This window comes from Diorhabda carinulata, chromosome X (assembly GCF_026250575.1).
Source record: "Diorhabda carinulata isolate Delta chromosome X, icDioCari1.1, whole genome shotgun sequence".
In the NCBI taxonomy this organism is placed as follows: domain Eukaryota; kingdom Metazoa; phylum Arthropoda; class Insecta; order Coleoptera; family Chrysomelidae; genus Diorhabda; species Diorhabda carinulata.
In genome coordinates this window covers 5,883,971-5,908,035 of record NC_079472.1, presented here as the reverse complement: position 1 = coordinate 5,908,035, position 24,065 = coordinate 5,883,971, and the positions used below count along the sequence as shown (strand labels likewise).

At 32.1% G+C, this 24,065-nt stretch overlaps 2 protein-coding genes across 10 annotated transcripts in view; both read left to right on the top strand.

Moving 5' to 3' along the window:
• Positions 1 to 979: 979 nt before the first annotated feature.
• Positions 980 to 3,324, top strand: LOC130901061 (beta-1,3-galactosyltransferase brn). Its single transcript, XM_057812139.1, has one exon. The coding sequence runs from the start codon at positions 1,136 to 1,138 to the stop codon at positions 2,240 to 2,242; it is 1,107 nt and encodes a 368-aa protein (XP_057668122.1). The 5' UTR covers positions 980 to 1,135; the 3' UTR covers positions 2,243 to 3,324.
• A 1,272-nt stretch (positions 3,325 to 4,596) lies between these two features.
• LOC130902116 (centrosomin) overlaps positions 4,597 to 24,065 on the top strand; it is a 101,540-nt gene continuing 82,071 nt past the window's right edge. For 3 of the 9 annotated variants that reach the window (XM_057813960.1, XM_057813958.1, XM_057813963.1), the window contains exon 1: positions 11,571 to 11,935. In XM_057813960.1, the coding sequence (XP_057669943.1) occupies positions 11,853 to 11,935 (83 nt within the window). In that variant the 5' untranslated portion in view covers positions 11,571 to 11,852. Of the gene's footprint in view, positions 4,831 to 11,570; positions 11,936 to 24,065 lie in introns of those variants that run through there. The other 6 variants (XM_057813954.1, XM_057813962.1, XM_057813959.1 and 3 more) reach the window with 5 other exon arrangements.

Genomic DNA, 24,065 nt, shown 5'->3' with positions numbered 1-24,065 from the left:
AACGATTTCTATAAAAGAACGTATATTTGGAAACAAATGATGGCAGTGTTGTTAGATAACAATGTGATCCAATTAGAAGATGTTTTGTTTTCTGATGAGATCACATTTACAATTGCTGCTATTGGTCTAATGAAAATCCTCACTGGATGAGAGAAGAACATACGCAATATTCTGAAAAAGTTAATATTTGGGCAGGAATTATTGGAAAGTATATCTTAGGTCTCTTATACATTGATAGTAATTTGTATTGATTTAAATATTTAGAAATATCCCAACATAATCTCGTGCCAAATTTGACAAACTTAAATAACAAGGGAACAAGTGTCTGCGAATATATTATGGTTTCAAAAATATGGAGCACCACCCTATTACCAAATCAATATCCGGCAGTACCTGAACCAAATTTTTACAAATCGGTGGATAGCGACGAACGGATCGATAGAATAGCCAGCGCGATCTCCTGATTTGACTCCATTAGACTTGTTTTTTAAATTATTAAGTGCGTATTTGGAAATACAAATTGACGTGTCCAAGCGTTTTTCTCAATATGGCCACAATAATTTATTAAAAAATTTATTCCATTTAATTGCTCCACATCGTATATGGTACCATAGTTGTTTTGTAATGAGTAGAGTTCCATTACACAGCATTAATTGTATTCTTACTATATATACTATACAGTACTAATAAACATTGTTTAAACCATTAACCACCAAAATAACATTTAAATTTACTGGTACTTTTTGACACAAGTGGTATAGTAATGTTTGTCTTAAACTCTATGTGTCGACACCATATTAGAAAGCTCAATACATTATTTGATTTTCATTACTATTAATCCTTGAATTAAAATTATTTTATATTTCAATTCAATGGTCTTGCTAAAACATATTTTTCATTAAATTAGGAATAGCCTGTGACTACAGAATTAGATGGAATGTATAAGTTAGAAAAGCGTATGCTGATGTGCAAATGTAGATATCAAATGTATTTCTCTTAGTGCTTACAAAAACAAAACAGAAGAATAATTTGGTTATAATTCAGTGCAAATGAACTACTAGTACTATCTGTAGTTATCTATTTAAATTTTAATATTATAATTAAATTATGTTATACATTGATTTTATATACTTCAATGAAAGGTTTATTTATAAAAGTTATTTTAAATATGATTTGTTTGAAGAAGCGGCTTAAAAACATTACTCTTTTGTTAGTTTTAGTGATCGTGCTTTACTTTTTCGGGGCTTTTCATCATTTTTTTGAAAGAGACTTTTATAATGATTTTCATTACCCATATGATGGTGATATACAACCATTTATTGAACAAATGAAAAATAATGTAACCCCTGAAATATTACCTATTAATCAGTATTCTTTTAAATATTATAAAACTTGTACCCATAAATGCACTAATATTAAGAAATTACGATTAGTGTATTTAGTCAAAAGTGCTCCAGAAAATTTCGACCGTAGGATAGCAATCCGGAGTAGTTGGGGCTTTGAAAGAAGATTTTCTGATGTTGAAATAAGGACAGTATTTCTAATAGGTGAAAGAAAATCCAAAGTACTACAGCAATCTGTCGATGAAGAATATAAACGATATTTGGATGTTGTTCAAGCAAATTTCACTGATAGTTATTATAATAATACTTATAAGACTATGATGGGTATACAATGGGCTGTCAGATATTGTCCAAATTCTAATTTTTATATGTATGTAGATGATGATTACTATGTTTCTACTAAAAACGTTTTACGATTCTTAAGACATCCAACTAATTATCCTCAATATATAAAAGATCCTTTTGCTGCAGCTAATAAACTTTTAAGAAGAAGACAATTTAAAAGTTTTGAGGACAGTACTAGACTATATGCAGGTTATAGATTTCATTCAGCACCACTTAGACATTTTTCAAGTAAATGGTTTGTTTCCCTATCTGAATACCCATACCATATGTGGCCACCTTATATTACAGCAGGAGCTTATATCCTTTCTTCGAGTGCATTGATAGATATGTTTTATGCAAGTTTCTATACCAAACACTTTAGATTTGATGATGTTTATTTAGGTTTATTAGCTTTTAAAACAAAAATTGATCCTTTGCATTGCGAAGAGTTTTATTTTTATAAAAAGACTTATTATAGATTTGATTATAATTTTACTATTGCCACACATGGGTATAGCGATCCTAAGGAGTTGTTGCGTACTTGGACTGAACAAAAGAGTCTTGGGAATGCTTGATATTTTTCAAATTACTTTGTTATGACATAATATAACAAAATTATCTTTATTACCCAATTGAAAACTGAATTTAGATGTAGTGTATTGTTGATGTTACATTAGTTTATATGAACTATTTCTATGACTATTTCCTTTGAAAAATTTAAGCCAACCAAAAAGCTGTAATATTTTATGTTTACCTAGCAACGATCAAATTTCAGCGATAATACTGCACTAGTGCAAATTATCGATAATTTGCACTAGTGCCAAATTTTCGTCTAGGATTAATAAACATCATTTGGTTTTAATTTTATATTTTAAGAAAAGGAACAATTATTGTTTATTTTAAATTAAATTTTTCTCAGGAAATAGTCTGCCAAAATGCCCTCTCGTGCATGTCAAATTGTCTCATAATTTCCTCTTGTGCGCATTCGCGCACTCGAGAAAATTAAATTATCGACAATTTGACATGCACTCGGGACATTAATATTGAATATTTTTCCTTAACTTTTTATTGGAATAATTTGCTTATTGTGCCTTTAGAACTATTAGGAAAGAATCATTTAGTGTGACCTCAGATTATTTTCGTACGGAACTAATTTCTAGGAAAATTTAGAATCAAGCTCTGTTTATCCTATATACACTTATACTTTTTTATTTACCCACGTTCCAATTTGGGACTAGTAGATTATAATTCTTAAGGAAAATCTGTCATTTTCTGTACTATATAAACTATTATATAAGTACCCAGTAAAGCAAAAAATGGCTTATATATTATTTTCTATGCATTCAATATTAAATGTATGATATATTGTTTATATAATCCCTAAATAATTCATACTCTGTAAATAGTTTGAATCATCCTAAAACAACTTTAATTAAAGGAATTACTATAGTTTATAACAAACTTTCCCTTGTCTATTCATTTATTTACCCATATACCTAATGAAAACCAATTTACATCATACAGATGAAAACAAGTATGAAATCATTTTAGTATAATTGTTAGAAGTTTGGTATTTTACAGCTTTGTACTATAAAGTTTAATGAGGATTGTGAGAATTGTACTTTAAGGTATGTTTAATAAATTATTTGTATATTTATTCCCTTTGTTATAAATCGCCCTTCATTACATTCAGTGTTGTTAAACACTAACAGAGGCAAACTTAAGGCGCCCGTAGGCCCAATAATATTTACCGCCCCTTAGTCTGGTTATAGTTACTTTCCTAAAAACCTTTATTAAAAATTATATTAGGTTATATATTAATTGTTGGAACACCATCTACGATGCAATTTTACCATTGCAAGATTTTAGAGGAATTTACTTAGTTCTGTGCTTAACAAAATGCCGTATTACAACACTTTTATCAATTTTATGTATTAAATAGTGAGCTTAACTTTGGGACTAAAACAAAACGATCCAACCCGCAGAGCATTCCCGCAACGAAGCATAGCCATACGTGAAGTTGGGTTATGGCTATTTATTTTTATTTCTAGATTTTTTTTCTCTTGGTTGTGCTCCCTTTGGGAGCTTGCGCCCATAGACCAGGGCCTAAAGGGAATCCGGCTCTGGTCATCAATAACATATCAGTTATTCTAGGCTGCTTTCCCAACTTTTCCAATGTTATTGATAACCAGAATATATATTTTTTTCCCATCAAATTAAATATTTTTATTTCATGGTGATTCTAAATTTATAGATAAATAAATAAATTGAACAATCTAAAATTACTCATGTTATTCCATGATTCCCATAAATAAATATTCTTTAGACAGTGGTAAGGAGGACTTGAGAAATCTGAAAACATTATGCTTTTATAAAAAAAAAGGACTAAACTTATTCATAAAAAATTTAAATAAAAAATATATCAGCAGTTACATTTTTTCATTCTAAATATACGAAGAAATCATAAAAAACATTTTCTTAAAGATGCTCATTGTAAATCATTGCAATAGAGGAATTGTTTAAGCTCGTAGACGATATTCTAATCAGAAAATTCTTTTTGAAAAAAAGTTTATAATGTTAAAAGTACCTTACTACAGTGAATTCGAAACATTGTGTAATTATCAATAAAGATAACCAAGAATTACGATAAATTAGCCGTAAAATACCATTGTTTCTTCTCAGTTAGTTTATGAGGATGATTAGCACTCTTGAATTTAAATTTTAATTTTTTTTTTATTCTGAATGCATCTGAAATAATAATTTCAAGCATTTCTATTCCATTTTCATACCTATATTTAATTATTTGATAGTTTTTTTTTTAAATTTTTTTTGTTACAAGCAATTTCATCAAGAAAATCAAAACATGAGATGTATTATTGGTTGCCTAAAAATACTACCATTAATTTAGTTATTTTTATAAGTCTCAGTTGCATTTCTGATTTATTTACCATAGCAACCTACCGCGACCAATCCAAACAAATCTGTCAAAAATTCAAAATTGATTAATTAACGGTTGAATTTGTTAATGTCCTGATATCGTCCTAAATTGATAATCGTAAAAGTGTTTTTGTATATTTGTACTTTTTACTAGTGAATATATTCAAACAATGGCAGAAAGTGTTCCAACTACTGAAACCGATTGTTCGATTAGTCTGATAGAAACGTAAGTTTTTTCATTTTATTTTCGAAATTCTTAACGATAGAATTAACAGCAAAAAACGGTTGAAGAATGTTAGCACCTTCTTGAATTAACTGCGTCATATAATTAGACAGTAATGTTTAATTATAGAGCCGATCTTTCTTTTTAGAAAATTCTTACTAAGTTGTTTTTGTAAAGGTTGTCCTGGAAATTATAATAAAAATTACAGTTATATTTTCTCTTGTATAAAAATATAAAGCACAATACTCTAATAATATTGTAATTTCTAGCCTTCGACTGATTACCAGCTTAATGCTCTAGTTAGTTATATTTTTTGCTACCCATTTTTTCTCATATAGCAGCTATAACCTGTGGATTCAGTCTAGAGATTTAGGTTAGAAATTTTTTTTTCAAAATTTTGTACCCATCCAAAATGTATCTAGGGATTCTTTTTGTTTAAAAACATCTTTTATTAAAAATAATATCAAATTCATGTTTCACCTTGATAAAATTAAAAAAGGTACAAGATTTGAACCTAAAAAAGTAAATATTGAAAAACTCTAATATTATAAAATATGTTTTTATATTAATATGTACAGAACAGGGTTACGTAGCCAGAGCTATTAATTTGGTGGCAGGCAATATGTTGTACCACTAGAATCTACTAGTTTTGTAAAAAGAAAATACTGGGATCATTGTAGTACCACATTTTTTATATATATTCAATTAGATAGATATATAATAGAAGTTTTTTTTTCGATTGAATCTGAAAATGTATAAATTAGAATGTTACTTGTAGTTCTTGCACAAAATTAACTGTAAATTTAAATTAAAATTAAACCAAAAGTTCTCCTTTTATCTTCTTAGTTCTTAATTTTGTGAGGTTATGAGCACAAAATACGTTAGGTCAGTCTGTATTGGAGGTATTGTTTTGTTTAAAACATCCTTGTTATTTGATTATGAAAATATTAGTGTTTTGCCGATATCAAAAAAATAGGAAAAAGCAATGTTAGTGATGTTCTTTAGACAATGCTGATGTGAGACTGATAGACAGTGTCAGGAGCTAAATTTTGCAGTAATTTTATTGTAATATGAGAACTTTAAACGATGGTAATTATTTAAATTGTAGTCTTTAGGCACAATTATTGATGATACTACTGGCAAAGGTATACTTTCAATAATGTGCAGCACTATCATATTCAACTACTTTATATTAATAGTGGGTTTTAAACCTTATGATTTATTTCTCAACATTCTTGATTGCTTCTAATGGCTAGATGTAATAAATATTTACGTGAAGATGGTGCCGTATTCTTAAATCAAAACCTCTTGCAGTTGATTAATGAAAATGACATTTTAATGTTTTTAAATGACATTGAATTTGCAAAATCCCATTTTTACATACTCCATTTGTTGAAGGGTGTAGATGAAATTGCCTAGTACTGAATATTGTTACTTTATTTTCCTCTTTCTAAAACTGTTTCTACTCACTTTCATTTCTATACATATTTCTGTTTTTCTAGTTAGTGGCATTTAGGGTTGTTAAATCTTCCAACGCTTTCTTTGGTGTATGTTCTTTTGTAATTAGGTATTTATGTAGCATATCTGGAATTCTTTTTTCTGAGTCATATCAGTCTTTGCACTCTCACAAAATGAGCACACTGTTTACACTACACCAATACTCACAATTACACTGTCTGATGTAAACAGTTCACCTTCAGTCTCTGAAGACGATAACTTGGTTATCGAAATGCGCGTCAGGCAGTGAAATTGTGAGTGTTGGTGTAGTGGTAATGTAAACAGTATGTTCAGTATTAATATCACCAATGATTCCAAAAGTACCAACTTTAATGTTTTTAGTCTACCATTATTTGTTAGTTCTCTTCCACCCTTCATCTGTGTTCTTCAGTTATCAGAATTTTTATCATCATTTGTTTCAACTGTGACTTGTTCATTTTTTTGAGGATGTTTTATAAGCATATATTATTGTAGTATACAGGGTGTACTGCTTAAAAACCGACACAGAGTAGAGGCGTATAGGGGAGCCTTTTTGTGCGTTGAATATTAACTAGATGCTGATCTCTGGGGTTTGCTAACAATTTCGCTTTGCCTACCAAGCCATTTCTCAGACTACCTCACTTCTCTCTTTTGATTGACAACCACGAAGTCGAGCCATACTAACGTGACGTTCTTCACGTGTAATTTCTTGTCGTGAGTAAGAATTTGCTCGATTGACTGTTCAATATTTTCTGTGTGTACCTGATTGTAATATGAACGACGAGCTTCTCATAGAGTTGGTTCGGGAACTTACAATATGAAGGACCCCAAATACCTAAATGCCTATTGGAACGGAAGAATTTGGCAAGAAATTGATCTCACTGAACAACATTGACACGGAAAGGTACGGTACTGTCTGAATGACAAAGAAAAATTTATCACGGATGTAACCGTGTGTAGAATAATGTAGACATCAGTAAATATCAAAAATTACTTGCATTTCTGAAGAGATAAAATGTGGGGTACCGTCAGAAAAAATCGAAAATTCTCATGAGAGAACAAATTGATAAATTTTGTGCCTTTAGCTGTGAAGAGCTATGCAGTTTGAAGTTATTTATTATAAAATTATCACTTTTAACTCTAATGTCTTTTTTTAATTAGTGTTAAAAGTATTAATAGGCACGGTTTAATATAAAATACAATTTTTAATCATGCCAGTTTGAATTAAAAATGTTAGTTCAATAAAAATGGATTTATTTCGAAATTTTGGATCTTATTTTGAGTGAGGCCGTATCAATCCTCGGGGATGCAACTTGGTATAGATGTAAATTACCCTCCAACGTCATGGGATGCCCTATACGCCTCTGCTATGTGTCGGTTCTTATGCGGAACACCCTATATAATCTTGTTTTTGTTGATCATTGTTTGATCTCATTAACATCTTCAGAATTCCTTATTTTATTTTAATTGTAACTGTGTTATTATTTAAATAATCTGTTTCTACTTATCAAAACAAGATAACTAATTTGTGTGTTGTTTATCAGTAATTTCCGTTTTAACATCGGTAAAATCGATCGCCGCTTAGGTTAGATTAAGTTAAGTTAGGTTACGTGCAAGGGATACACAAATTCCAAATTTTGAACGAAATAATTGACTTACTGGAAAAACTTTTTGCCTGAAGTTTTACTTGTTAAAAAAACTCATAAAAATGGGAGAATCCAATATGAATGATGAAATTTACAAATATAGCTGTTACAAATCTTACCGAAGTTACCGTGTCCTCTTGTGGGTTGACTCGGAAAACCTAGGATCTTGGAATTGGAATCCAGTTAATGTATGAAATGCAACAGAATGGACTATACCCTTATATTTATACCCGACCCTAAGAGGATTGGATTATTTATGATCCCAAAGCTTTTGTCTTTTTCAGTTCATTTCGAGCCATGAACCAGTGTGTATTATTAAGGTCGATAGTGTATTTTAAAATGTCTACCAAATAGTGTTTACTTAAAGTTAGTAGAGAGAGACCACCAAAAATACTTTTCATTGAAAGAGACTCCAGCTTTATCGAGTATCCCCGAAAGTAGAGCTTGGAAAATTGTGAATAATTCGATAGCTCCTAAAAAAACATTAGAAGACATTGATGTCCCAAAACAAATTGGTTTCTTTCAATTTCAATAATTCGCAGCAATCTCAATGGAAGGTATTCAGAACAAAAAGTGCCAACGTCATTATCAGTTTCATGGAAAGTTGAAATTGATAGTAAAATTAATTATTCACATTATTACAACTTTGTGGCGTAGTCTACGTTGTTTGGGGTTTTTATTCAAAAGTCACAGCGCATGCAAAACTCAGAATCTATCTAGATAAGACCTGGTACGACATCCATGATACACCCAGTAAAGGATGAGTTGATGGTTCAAAAAAATGTTCACGAAAGCTCCGACTAATATAGATAAAAGAATAACTATTCTGCATGCCGAGTCAGAAGAACGATGGATACCAGAATATCTTTTTTTAACAGCCAAGAATATTTTGTGTTTTTTTAATTGAATTATATCATCACCGGAATCCACTTTTTTGGATTAGGTAAATTCAAATATGTTGTGATAAGCGAGGGAGTTTTTGAAAAGGTATTGATATCTACATTTTGGATTTTGCATTTTCCATTTCTATACCGCAAAAAGAAATGATCTATTTTGACATTTGTGGGTCGTTGGTTTTTATATTTTTTATACATGTTTACCAAGTTTAATCTATTGTCATTTTATGTAATTTCTCCCTTCGCAGAGCTCCTGCGATTTCGAATATTAAAGCAACCTGAAAGATGCTACAAATAATATCTAAGCTTACATTAAAATTTTTTGCTGTCATACCTAATGCATGAGATAATGATCGTCTGATGCTTGCATCAGAAACTTATTAATTTCTTCACGGGCAAATGTTTTAGATTTTTTGGGTCTATAGCCAACTGATTTATTTTTCAAATATGCAATGAGTTTCGAGTATTTACTGATGTCTACGTCGTTATTTACCATTAGGGTGCCGTTCAGATTTGAATAGGTCGACTAAAGTATTAAAGATTTCCACATTTTGGAATTATATTTTTTAAATACTGTTCCCTGGATTTCTCAGGGAGAAGATTCATAGTCGCTGCAGCTGCTGATTCAACAACATCTTCTGGTGTGCAGTTTAAACTTCTTCGCTATTACTCTCCATCACTAATAATAATACTACACTCCTTTTAATTAGACACAAAACTGTTTTTCTTGAACGAATTACAAGAAATAAACGTGTGATAGTTTATCGGAGAAACGAATTGACATGAGAAAGAAAGCGTTCACAGTCCACTATTAATAACAATTTTATAATTGCGTTAAAAAATGACAAGTTACGGCACTTTTTTTAACGCAAAAGCGGGAAAAAATGAGCCGCTACGGTACATTTTTTTTCACGCTTTTTGACCGATTCATAAAATACATTCTCTATGAATGCAAATGAATGAAAAAAAACGTCAATATTATAACGGACTTGGAAAAAAATGATTTTCTTTGTTTTTTCTTATGCTATAATTTTGTTTTTCTAAATTTATAAAAGTTTTGTCGAATTTTTTTAAGTTTACGGACGTAGAAAATATTTTGTATGAAACTCGTGAGTAAAGTAATACTTTTTTCCACGAGTAGGACGGATTGACCATCATGCATAAATAACTATCACTTTTTTTAATAAAATGCGTAGTTTTTGAGTTATTCGTGAAAAATATTTTGAAAACGTGGTTTTTTTCACTAAAAATTGTTTTCAATCGTGATTAACCAAAAAATTATTGATTTCTCGAAAAAATTGAAGAAAAAATAAACATAAACAAAATATTGCGTTACCATGGCAACGAACAATAACTTATTAGAAGTGTAAGTGTAAAGTTTGACGTCAAAAAAGTAAACCAGAGTGACGCATTAAATTAAAAGAAAAAAGATGTCCACCGACGAAATGGAGAAAATCGAAAAATTGGAGTATCGAGCCATCATCAAGTACCTGTATTTAAAACGGTTAAGAGGTAAGCAGATTTACGAAGATATGCTTAATACCCTTGGTGATCAATGTCCTTCTTATGCGACCGTGAAAAATTGGACTGCAAGCTTCAAAAGCTAATGACATGATTTTATCAGACCGTCGAATTGGGCTAAAACGGATATCTGAAGCACTGAATATTTCATACAAACGCATTCATCATATAGTTCACGTCAATTTGGACATGAGAAAAATTGCTGCAAAATGGATCCCCAAATGTTTGAATGTTGACTAAAAGCGTGCAAGGGTAGAAGCATCGCGTTCGATCTGTGCTAGATTTGAAAACGATGTAGACTTCTTAAACCGAATTGTTACTATGGACGGGACTTGTGTCCATTTCTACGATCCAGAAACAAAGCAACAATCGATGGAAACGCGACAATCTAGTTCTCCAAGACCTAAGAAGTTACGTGTCCAAAAATCTGCTGGAAAAGTTCTTGCTTCAGTTTTTTGGGATTGCCACGGAGTAATGATGATTGATTTTTTGAATAAGGGTAGAACAATAACTGGAGATTACTACTCGACATTACTGCCCACTCTACGAAAATTAAAGAGAATAGACGCGGAAATCTATCCAAAGGTGTTTTGTTTTTGCAGGACATCGCTCCTGCAAACAAATCTCATATTGCCATCCAAAAAATTCGTGATTTAGGGTTTGAATTACTAAAAACCCCCCTTATTCACCAGATTTGACTCCGTCCGACTATCATCTCTTTCCTCAACTGAAAAAAAGTTCAAAAGGTCGTAAATTTTCTTCCAACGAGAAGGTAATAAAAGCTGTGTAGGTCTGGTTTGCAGAGCAAGACGAAATATTTTTTTTGAAAGGTCTAGAGACGTTGCAGGTTCGCTGTAATGAATGTATCCAATTAAGAGGAGAATATGTTGAATAATAAAATATTTTGACATTGAAATTTTGTTTGATTCCATAATAAGCTAAGAATATTTGAATATATCCTCGTATGTACCAAATTTCAAGTAAATCGGTTCTGTTTAAAAAAATTCGGAGGTCAAAAGCTTCACTGACTTCACCATATAACTTTACTCTAGATACATCCAGGGCAAAAAAAGCGCCCACGTGCTACCCCTAAATCGATACCCATTCTTTGAGAAAATTAATATTCAAGACATGCGCAACATATATCCGTCTTTTTCTAACTAACGCTAACCACATTAAGATACTTCAAAACTCCCGGCGAAGCTAAGCGGGTCCACGAGCCAGAGAAGCTGTTTATTTCCGAATCAAAATATACAGCAAGCTCACGTCATTTATATGTCGCTGCTCAGTCTAGAGTCGATCGTTGAAGTGGGAAGTGCGCTCTGTGGATCTTTACATTTCGCGGATATTTCGTTAAAAATGGTTTATATAGTTTGTTTTGGTAATTTTTTTTTGTGACAATGAGGTAGCGATTTTGTGATATATATGTGTTAGAAATATACTATTAGAAACGCTGGAGTGGTTATTCGTTTTATTAATTGTCGCAATGTCTTTTTTTAATTTTGGGGATTTTTCGGGTACTCCTCAAAGACCTTCGAGTGCTGTGAGTCCTCCCGCCATACCTTTTTGGTAAGCGATTATATTTCAACTTCTTTTAAATCTTTATAATATATATATATCTTTATTAAGAGGATATGCAGATTGTTTATAATTGGTTTTTATGAGTGGAAAATTTTACTAATAAAAACTATACGTCTAAAGTTTTTTTCATAATTAAGAAAGTTGTGTAACTGTCAACAAAGTTGCTTTGGGGTGGTTATAAATGTATTACTCATTGTAATCGGTGATGATTCATTTATAGGGGTGATTGGTCCTAATTTATCTTTGAGAGAAAAATAATTGTACCAAAATCTGCTCGAAATAGGCTTTAAGATCATTTTTAAAGTCTATTATGCTGGTAACGCAATTTAAGTTTTGTAAAGAATAATTTCTACACAAAGAAGGTTCGATACAGTTTCAAAAAGATATTTGTGCGAGTCTAAATAATTTCACATACGATAATTTTTAGTATGGAAAGTGTAAATTTATTTTTAATCTTGTCACAATATATTACAATCCGTAAGAGGATGAATAGAAAAAAAAAGTGTTTCTAACATCCTTATAGGGATCACAAAGTTTACATATAGGCGGTTGTAAATTGTTTTTTGTTTGTTTATTTTCTTCCACGCACATCTGTGTTGAAAGTAGCTAGTGTTTAAGGTTAAATACTTTTTGTCTATTCATTGGTGTCGACGAGACATTTTGACAAACTTTCGATTTTCATTTATATTTAAAGTTTTTGACTGTGTCTGTCAGTTGCTGCAGTTTGAAAACAGTAAATGGAATTAAAAAATTTGAAATTAACAGTGGCGTAGAGTGAGGAAATCAATTTTGGGAATCAATGTATTAGAAGAGTTTACACAAAAGTATTCGAATTGTTCTTCTATAAACTAGTATCGAAATTGAAGCAAATAAAGGTCACGAAATTATGAATTGGCTAATTTAGGTTGACACATGGACATTTTTTTACTGTCAGATATAGGAAAAAAGTCAAATTTTCTAAAAATATTATAGAGATATATTTTCGGTTTTACATTCCAGTAGGAATAGTAAACGCTCAATCAAGAGCTCTTTGAACTGACTCATTTATTGTGGAAACTTCATCCACGTTCTAACCATTTCCATTTTGAAACTAGTTCATTGCATGCGTTGCCATTTTCCGCTGTTTTTCTTCATTTTTTCCTGTCCTGGGTATTACTCCACCATCCACGAACTCCCATTTTGTTTACATCACTTGTTACTTGATTTTCCCATTGGCTTTTTGGTTTTCCTTTCTTTCTTAAGTGTTTTCATTGTGTTTATTTAACTTCATAATTATTTTTCATCCGTTTTATGCGTCCTAGCCATCGGATTCCCTGCGATTTTATATATCTGGTAATAGTCTCCTCATTTAAGATTTCTCTAATTTCAGCGTTTAGGATTCTATCTTGTCCGTGACTCAACTTTTTCGGCTCAAATATTCTTCTCATTTTTCTTTGGAAGTTTTTCTTCATCAGTTTTTGTTAGATTCATCGTTTCTCCTCCATAAGTTACTGTTGGCCTTATTGCTGTTGTGTAGATTTACATTTTAGTATGTCTACCGATTTTTTTGCATAGCATTAGAAGCAGGAATTTACGATATGCTCTGTTGCTTGCTTGGATTTTTTGAATCATTTTCTTCCCTCTCTAAAATATTTATAATCGATTAAAACATCATAAAAGCATTGAGAATTGAGATATTTTCGAAAATTTACACTCAGTCATCATGATTCTGGTGAGTTATATTAATGTTTTTGGGACGTGCAATTTTGACATCTCTTTTAGTAGTATGTCTCTTTTCAGGCTGTCGAAAGCTTGTTTGAAGTTTATAAATAGAACGTGGATATTCATATCTCGCTCGTAACATTTTTCTAAAATTTGATTTGAAATATGAATAACATCTACTATTGATCTCTTGGGCCTAAATCCATATTGATATTCTCCAAGACGAGACTCCGTATACTTTTTAAATCTCGTATTAACGATGAAAGTAAAAATCTTGTAGACCGTATTTAGTAGGGCGAGGGGTCCGTAATTAGCGCACATTTTTGGATTTCCTTTATTAAATATGGACCATACGGCTCCACTATTCCATCCGTTTGGCATTTGTTTTCCCAAACTAGCTCTATTAATCGGTGGAGTTTATTCAGTAGTTCATTTCCACAGAATTTTACCATCTTATTGACGATCTCGTCTGATCCTTCTGATTGTTTAGTTTTTTTAATGGTATCCTCTAATTCTTTTAGCATTGGTGATTGTTCTTCTTAATCTATTCCGTCTCGATATTATCGATAAAATTCCGAAAAGATAGACTCGATTTTGCTGAAATTTTGTATATATGGGGGTATCATATACACCGCGACCAAAAGGATCTATTTCCTTACTTGGTGCGATACTTGGAACCCCAGTTCTGAATGTAGGATATCCGTAGATACCATAGGTCATCGTCTTCTATTGATTGACGGCAAAATATGTAATGCGCTTACTGACACAACCTCCACACAAAAATGCTTTATTTGTAGTGCAACATTCAAGGATTTTAATTGTATTGACGAAATGATTTATAGAGAAATAAAAACAAAAAATTTGGAATTCAGATTATCGGTTTTGCGATACGAATGTTTAAATCCCTTTTACATCTGTCATACAAATTACCAATTAAAAAGTGGCTCGAGGAACAGGAAAACAAAGCCCGTATTCAGAGAGAATTTAGGGAAAGAACTGGTTTAATCATAGACAAACCTAAGCCCGGATTTGTTAATTCAAATGATGGAAATACCCATTACCTATTTTATACGCTACCAGGTGTAATTATCTGGACTTTTAGTCTCTCACACTTCGAGAGAATGTAGATAAGAGGTTTCGTCCTCTACGCAACAGAATTTGCACGTTGCACTCTCTACTAAACCTAGCGTTTTGAGGTGACCATTAGAGAAGCAATTGTCGCATCCAGTGGACGAAAAAATTGTGCGACTGTTGTAAAACCCTAGCGGAATCGATCAGTGGGACATACTCAACACGCTCTGGAGCGGAAGTGGACTTTGTTAAATTGACTGGGTTCTGTGTTCAAACGTTAAGTTGTAGCCTTCCTTTAGAAAAAAAAAATATCATCATGAATGATTCTCCATAATTTCGTTTTGAATTGTAACGTCCATTACAGCGAAAGCTAAACACGTTCCAAATCGTTACCGCAATCGATAGGTAGCATGTCCAATGAATGCGATTTCCAAGACTATAAGGGTCCCGAAGACCATCCAAGAAATGTGGTACTAAATACTTCTGTAAACTAATTATACTTTCCAGGATTATCGATAGCTAAATATTGAATTCTGGTTAAGCGTTTTCTTTCCTGGAGTTTAAGTAAAATACATATTACCAACTTATTAATCATAACACACCCTCTCATGTTGGGATAACTACCATGGATGAGGGACGCAACTAGTGTGCAGCGCTGTAGATATATCCATAAGATCGTTATATAGAATTCTACTAAAGAGGCTTCATAAATATTATAGTTATATCCTATTTTCTTTTCTCTTTGATTGTTGTAAATGACCTTTGTTAGTTATCATTGACCCAAAAAATATTTATTTATGAAATGTGTTTGATTTAAAGTTTACATTTATCATTTGTCTTTGTTTACTAGTTCTTATCACAGGAAGTGAAAGTTTACATCATACTACCAAATGTATGCAATCGTAAAGTCTCAATTATAATTTTATCAAATTTTCGAAATCGTAGCGTTTGGTAGGTAATTAATTTCTACAGTTACGTATGCATACAAACAAAAATAAGCTTTGTTTCTAGTTTAAATTATTTATCTACAAATGTTAGTGTTATACCGAAAGTTGACCATACTTCAGGCTTCTCTGTACCGTTCAAGTGCTTGTTCCCTTCTTCAATAGCCACGGTAGTTGATAATATTAGGCGAAATCAGATGTAAAACCTATAGAAAAGTGACGGTTTGTATAATGGTATACAAATAAATTTTAGTCTTTCTACGACATTTATTTAATTTATGTTCAAAGTACAACAATTTGCTTAAACTATTTCATCCTCAGTGAAACTAAGCGACGACCACGTAATTATTATATCTTAATCTGAACTACCAGCACGCGCTTCATCACCAAGGGATGTCCATTCTCTTTTAAACCCAGTTGCTCGTGAAGGGTTTTCACCATCGATACTCCTTTTAAGACTTTGTCGTTCACACGAACCGCCATGCGCCTTTGAAATCATTGGTTTATCAATCTCATCCTCCGTGAAACGACGCCCAAGTAAATATACCTGATGCAAGAATTGCAGGTAAACATTTTGCTGTTCCAATACCAACCGTTTCCTCAATCTCCTGATAGGTGCGTCTTGGATCTTCTTTGATTATTTGTCTTATTCTTCCAATTTGTTGAACAGTAACTGAACTACCAGCACCCGCCTCATCATCAAGCGATGTCCATTCTCTTTTAAACCTAGTTGCTCGTGGAGGATTTTTACTGACGATAAGCCGTTTAAGACTTGTTATTTTATACAAACCGTAATGGAAACATTGATTTATCTATCTCATCCTCCGTGAAACGACGACCACGTAAATATAACTGATGCACGAACTGCAGGTAAACATTTTGCTGTTCCAATACAAAAACTTTCCTCAATCGCCTGATAGTTCCGTCTGCAAATTCGTTGAACAGTAACTGAACTACCAGCACGCGCCTTATCACCAAGGGGTATCCCTCGTCTTTCAAACTGCTTTGACACTAGAAGTTCGTTATAGTGAATATTTTCCTCCATTTTTCTAATGTAATCTGTCAAAATTTTACATAAATTTGATATATAGATCAGCTTCAATACTCCAATAAAATATTTCAATACTTCAATAAAACAGTTTTCGTTGTTTGATAAATATAGGGATAAAAAAAGATGATTTCGAGTGTTGATTGAAAATTATTTTTTCCGCGAAATGACAAAGAAACTGAGTAAAAGTTTCATACATATTAACTAATTGGGAAGTGATACTTTTTTATTGAAAATCATTATTTCTTCTAACTGCCCTCGTTTACAGGGTATCCCAAATAACATTCTCTAGTTACGATCAGGTTTGGAAAAAAAATTCCAAAACATCTTCCATTATCTATGTGATTTTAACGAATTTACTATGGGAAAGGTTCATATTCAACTTCCATATAATGGTATAGCTTATTCTCGAATGCTTCATTAAACAAAATTTTTAACATAATTCGATTATGATTATCTATCAAAGGTTTTGTTTTGCATGAACAATTAAAGCTACTCGAAAATTCATTACTTTAAAGTCTTTGCCATTTAATGTTTCTCTTGTAGAGATTTTGTGGCTAGTGTAAAAGCCGCTTGATATGGAACTAGATAACTTTCAATTTTTTCGTCATCCACCCTTAGTTATAATTAAAGAAAAGAAAAGAAAATTTAAGGTTTACAAAAGTGTTGTTAAACTAAAAATAACTAGATTTCTTTCGAGTATTGCAAATGATAGGGAACACAAATAGAACCAAACCGTTTAAGTTGCAATTACGAGATGTTGCACGATCAGCTGAGGCTTCATCTGGCCACAATTTTAACAACTTGGTTTTTGTTACACGTTGCCTTGTTCAATATCAAATAACTTCATTGAGTAAGAAGAAAATCGATTTGCTCTGAAAATCTTATAAGGCTTGAAAAGTTTCTAAAAGGTGGTGTTAATGAAGATAAAAATTTTCGAAAATTTTATTTATTTAAATTAGTTTAGTTGCTAAATATAAATGAAATTAAGATATAATTACTCATTTTATTTGTATTACATAAAATTGAGATTATAATTTAATGAGTATATCATTTAATTAGTTTCTAATAACCTCTAGGTAAATTAATATTAAATGAATGTAAATAGTGGACTATATAAAATATTCCATCAAAATACTATCGTAATACATTGACTTGCGTCGCTATAGATGTTATTTTCTCGGTCGGTAACTCACCTTCGGTTAAATAATCATCTTTTTCATTAACTTCTTCATTTGATGTATCTTCTAAACTCATCATTTTATAAAATACTTCTTAGTGTTTGTCTCTTTCACATCACTCCAAGCGTGAGCTACTGCATGAATTGCTTCTTTTAAATTTAGCCGTTTCCTAAAAACCCGAAGGTCACATTCTCCCAAAAATTGAAGCATAAGGTCTTTCCTATAGAGCTTCTTCATGGTTCACTTGTCGGGCAATAGATGTTACATTTGGAGGCAAATATGATACGCATTTGTTTCCATCTGCTGACTTTAGTTGCTTATCAGGATACGACGGCGCATTGTCCACTAATAATACAGCCTTAGGTGGTAAATTCTTTTTTTTTTTAGCATAATTGGGGTACAAATTTTTCGGAAACCATTAATCCAAGCCGCCTTTTTATTATAATAATCAACAGGTAAGGTTTGAATATTTTTAAAAGCAATCGGATTTTTGGATTTTCCAATAACTGCTAACTTAGCATTAACATGAAAATATATAAGCTAACCTGGTGTGCTAGGTTCTGAGCCTGCAATAAGTGTTCTTTTTGACATTGTTGTTCATTAAAATCCCGTTGTATTCCTTTATAAGATTATCCAAATCAAAGCAATATTCTACAATAACTTCATTATCAGCACTCAATGTCTCCCCTTAAACGTATTCCATGACATTTTTTGAACCTTATAGCCGAGCAGTTTCCTTTGAATTTCAACTGCTTGTGAAACTTTTGTGCTTGCCTAACACGTATACATCCTGATACTGGAACTTCTTCCGATCTTTTATGCAAGAGCATCATAGCACCGTAAAACTGTCCTTTTAGAGATTTTCTGTCTAACTAGAATGCTCAACCTAAGCTAATCTAGGTTATGTAAGGCAATGATTTTTTGGAGTGAATCTGGTGTCATTCTTTGGCACTCTGGCAGCATTCTACATCACACCAGAATTGATCACTCTGCATGTCACTAGAAAATTAGCCCTTATAGAGCAGCACTTCTTTTTAAGGTCAAATCATTACTTCATGTTGATAAGAAGTATTTTTCTGTGACCTCGGAACATATTGTTATATAAACCTCCAGAAATATGACAAGTAGCTAAGAATTTATGGATCGATAAATTTGAAAGCATATACTTGTAAAGGTGCTCGTACTCCATAATTTGAGAAGGTTACAAGGATCCTAGAAGAACTTATAATTAAATTACCAAAATTGCAGCTTGGACGATTTTGAACGAGTGCACTCGAAGACTGACCGACCAAAGACCTAGCTAATGATAAAAATCCTTGAACATTATTTAGAGTCTTTTCCAATGAAGCCACGTTCATGGTATATGTTACAGTTAATTTCCTTAATTGTAGATATTGGAGTGATTCTAATCCTTGGGGATATTTCGAAAACCTGTAAAGGACAAAACCTGATTAAAAAATGTAAATAGGATGTTAACCTTAACCAGCATTTTCTTGAGATAATCATAACCACAAAATGCTTTTGCCAATAAAGTTACACGTAAATCCAACGATACAGCTATAACTGATATTGGAGTGACTCTGGGCATATACGTACAAAACCACATTTTTTTTGGAAACCGCACAAAAACTTTACTGAATTATTAAACATAATTAGCTTCAAGAAGAGCCAAATCTAACAAATTTAGAAACACTTCGAAGCAAATGGTTGCCTGTGTTTTCTGGATAACTGGACATGTCGCCGCAGTTCCATTAGAGAAACGTCAATTCTGAATGATATACCAGCATTTGTTTACTAGAACCGTTTTGAAAAATCAGCGAAAACCTTTCGGAGAAGACGAATTGCCGACCATGAAAATTCGAGCTCTAATACATCAGTTCAAACAAACGTTTTTGAACAGTCAAAACATGGAATTGATAGATAATCGGCCGTGAAGATTTTTTCCTTATCCAAATCAAAAATGTTGAAGATTCATTCAATCCTATTCATTATAAAATCAGTGAAGATTTATTTATTTGAAACTACATATTCTCAATCTTACGAAACACCTGCTCCATTTTATAGTCGATTTTTTGGAAAATCCTTTGAAGTATGATAAGTCTTGTCCAGTAGCTTGTTTCACAAATCAATTATAAAATCCATCTACTACAAATTTGATTCCACTTTTTAAAAGTTTTCCTTCTCCTGAGAATTATTCCTCTAACCACTTATTGAACTCATTCATTTCCATTTATAATCAGTTGCACTCCAGTACCAAACGATCACGATGGGTTTTCCTTTGTAACAGTACGATAATAATCGATCTTCTTTGCAACTACTGATCGGTTCCGCTAGCAACTTCATCGAGCTTATCACAGACAAAACACCAAATCCACTGTAACCTCATTTCACTATCAAGCAAGAGCTTCTTAACTGTGTGCCCCGAAGGCTTCTTCCAACTACATCTTCACCAGACTGTGTATTATGCAAAGATATTGGGGTATCATATACACTGCGACCCAAAGGATCGATTGTGTACCCTTTTCTTTACCGTTTCGAGAGAATTTTGGTCCTCCGGTCCTTTGGTCCAAAATCTGTACGCCGCATTATCTCTTTAGGTGTCTATTGTGTCCTGTTTCTATTTGTAGATTGTTTGTACTTAGGTTGATACTTTCAACAACAATCGACTGTTGTATGGTCAAATCTAACAAAAGTTGTTCGCGCTTGAAACACTTCGAAGCAAATGATCGCCTGTGTTTTCTGGATAACTGGACATGTCGCCGCAGTTCCATTAGAGTAACGTCAATTCTAAATGGTATACCAGCATTTGTTTGTTAGAAACGTTTGAAAAATCAGCGAAACCAATCGCAGAAGACGAATCCTCCACCTTGACAATACGTGCTCTCACACATCACTTCAAACAAAAACAGTCAAAATATCGAATCGTCAGGTCATCTGCCGTAAAGTCCTTGTTTGGCACCCAATGATTTCTTTTCATTACTATAGATCGCAAAATAAATTGCGAGGTCAACGTTTCTGTATCGTAAGTTTCAAGTTTCGAATATGCAATTTGGTGCATTAATAGTGGCTTTGGTACATTTTGGCACAATACAATATTTAAAACGAACTTCTGTCGATTCAGGTTGCAACATTCTAACAAAAACTAATACAACGCGATAGGATGGTGAAACAAAACAACGTGGTGAGGATGCTGTTGTACCTTGTCGAGCGAAACTCCATCGGCGCTGGTGACGTAAGCAAGCGATTGGCGCATTGCAAGGAGAAATGAGGACGGAGTAAAAATTACACTTTTATTGATATCATCGGTATTATGAGTGCTAGAGACGTGCGATAAATTGCAAAAATTATGTTACGGCGTGCCCAAACATTTAAAAATTCAAACCCGATATAGTTTTAAAACCCATTGGTTCAAACGCTTGGAAAAGTGTATAGATTTTAATGGAGAGTATTTTGAAAAACAATAAAGCGATATCCAGTTATAAATATTCGTTTTTATTTGTCTATCACAAAACTTATGTAGCAACTCTTGTATTAAACATAATTCACTTTAATCCTGATGAATCCTAGGAATTTTGAACTACATCGTACAAGGATTTTATATAATACATCGATACCATTTTGGGATTGTCGTTTTCTCCGTGACGATGCGTGCGTATTTTCTGTTTCATCGGTTATTTGTTGGAATGCTAGATAAAGATACAGCTGGTTTCCGACTATCTTATGTGATCAGTTTATTGACATATGTTCATTCTTTGTTGGAAGAATCTGGAACGATAATATCGTTATAATAAATTTTTAATTCTAGTTTTATTGCCCGGTCTTGATAACTTCAGGAAAACTGTTGGGATTTTAATGTTTTTATGCGTATCAGTTACACAAAGATGGTGATTTCAATCTATTGAGTTGCCAAATTTAACTCTAATTTAATTTAAAAATTTGTAGCTTTTTTGTTGCTATTTAGTTCCTGAAACCGCGATTTTGTTGCTTAAGCCGTTCGCGAAAAATCGCAATTATTGCTAAATTCATATAAAGCTAGCGTAAAATTTCGATAAATCAATAAATACCGAGTCAATTAGTGAATCAAAATTTGTTGCTGCAACTAAGTACTACCGGAAATTTGATAAAAAAGACCGGACGAGTTTTGTATACTGGCAGTAATTTTCTTGACACATGCTAGCTTGAACTCGACTTGTTACGCGAAAAATGGAGAGAATATTCAGTTGCTACATTGAAAAATGTTCAAATGAGCCTAAAGAATAAGCAACAAAATCGATTTTTTAATGTGGCCCTTTTGTAATAATTTTTAAACGACTCTACTGATCGATTTCAAAAACTTATCAGCTCTTAACTTCAAAAAACCACGTCGATCGCCGGCAGTCTGGTCGAAATTACTTCATTTGTTTGTGAGGTGTCGTTGGAGAAAGAAAACTGAAAATAAGATTTTTTTGTAACTTTTTGCTAAGAAAATTGAAAATTTTCAAAAATCGTTTTTCGGAAATCGAGTTTCCCTCAGAGTGTAGTTTAATTGAGTGGTATAATTACATAGTAAATTTACTAAGAATGCTGATGATAAATATTTGAATAAAATTACAAAATTATACAGGGTGTTTTTATATTCGACCGACAACGCTCTACCACAGAACGATCTCAATAAATGATTCATTTTGATATAGGAATACGAACCCTTACGGGGCCTAGTTGCTGAGATATAGGGTGCTCAAAATTTAAAAAATTTGCCATAAATCAAGAACGCCTTCAAATTTTTTTTTCAAATTTGGTGACCAATATGCTCCTTAATAAATTAATATTTTGACATGAACAAACTTTTGAAAAATTTTACGCCACTGGAGCAAATTCTTTTTTTAATTTTTCTTTAAATTGCCTGATTATTTCTAGTTAAAAAACTAATAACCTTATATGGAGCTAGAATGAACGGTGTTGTAGACATTTGCCACTAAACAAACTAAAGTCTGCAAGAGCGTAAGTAATTTACAAATTAATTATTCATTTAATTCTAGTTCAAAATAAATAAAAATTGTTCATTATCTCATTAATAACAAAATTGGCAATGAAAATAAAAATAATATTAGCCCCAACACTGTATTACAACATTTACAAAATTGACAAAGTTACAGTAGTTGTTCAAACTGTTGTCGCTTACTTCAATACAATTATTACACCGTTTTGTCATTGAAAAACGTGTCTTTGAGAATAAATCTGGATGGAATTGAAAGATTTCTGCCGCAGCTTGAATTCTAGCTATTAGATCTTGTTCAGATTCGAAGGAGGCCAACAATTGGGTTCAGCAAGACCAATCCATTTTTCTCTAAAAGTCTGTTTAAGTAATTTCTTCACGAACAAAGTGCGATTTTCACACTTTGTAAATACCAGTTTGAAAATTTGTATGGATGTAACACTTGTTCTTTTAAAACTTTCTATACAGTAGAATGGAAAATATGTCACGTGCCTACTAGATTATAATTAAGAAATATTGAGTAATATTTAATTACCTGCAGACTTTTGTTTAGAGGCAAATTTCTACAACACCGTTCATTTTAGCTCCATAAAAGGTTATTAGTTTTTCAACTGAAAATAATCAGGCAATTTGAAACAAAATTAAAAAACAATTTGCTTCAGGGACGTAAAAAATAGGGGGATAAAAGTGACTAAAACTAACTCTAACAGCGCGCCACTAGTTAAATTTTTCAAAAGTTTGTTTACGTCAAAATATTACTTATTAAGGGATATATTCGTCAACAAATTTGAAAAAAAAATTCGTTCTTGATTTATGGCAAATTTTTGATTTTGATTTAAAATTTTGAACACCCTATATCTCAGCAACTAGGCCCCGTAAGGGTTCGTATTCCTATATTAAAATTTAATCATAGAGTTCTCTGCGTGGTAGAGCGTTGTCAGTCGAATATAAAAACACACTGTATAATAAAATTACTAATGGAATTTTCTATTATCGCTTAGTAAATGTTCTGTGATTTTCTCAAACTGAATGGAATTATTTTGTTCAGTAAATTTATTAAATTGTTTTGAGTCAAAACTTTCTACACATTTTTAATAAAAGAAATTTTCAACACTGTAGATTCGGATAAATAACACCAATCGCTACGCTCGTATTATAATAATATAATAATTATGCGTTATTACATGGCCTCACTGTA

Coding starts and splice junctions, on each gene's coding strand:
- LOC130901061 (XM_057812139.1), top strand. CDS start 1,136: ATGAAAGGTTTATTTATAAAAGTTATTTTAAATATGATTTGTTTGAAG.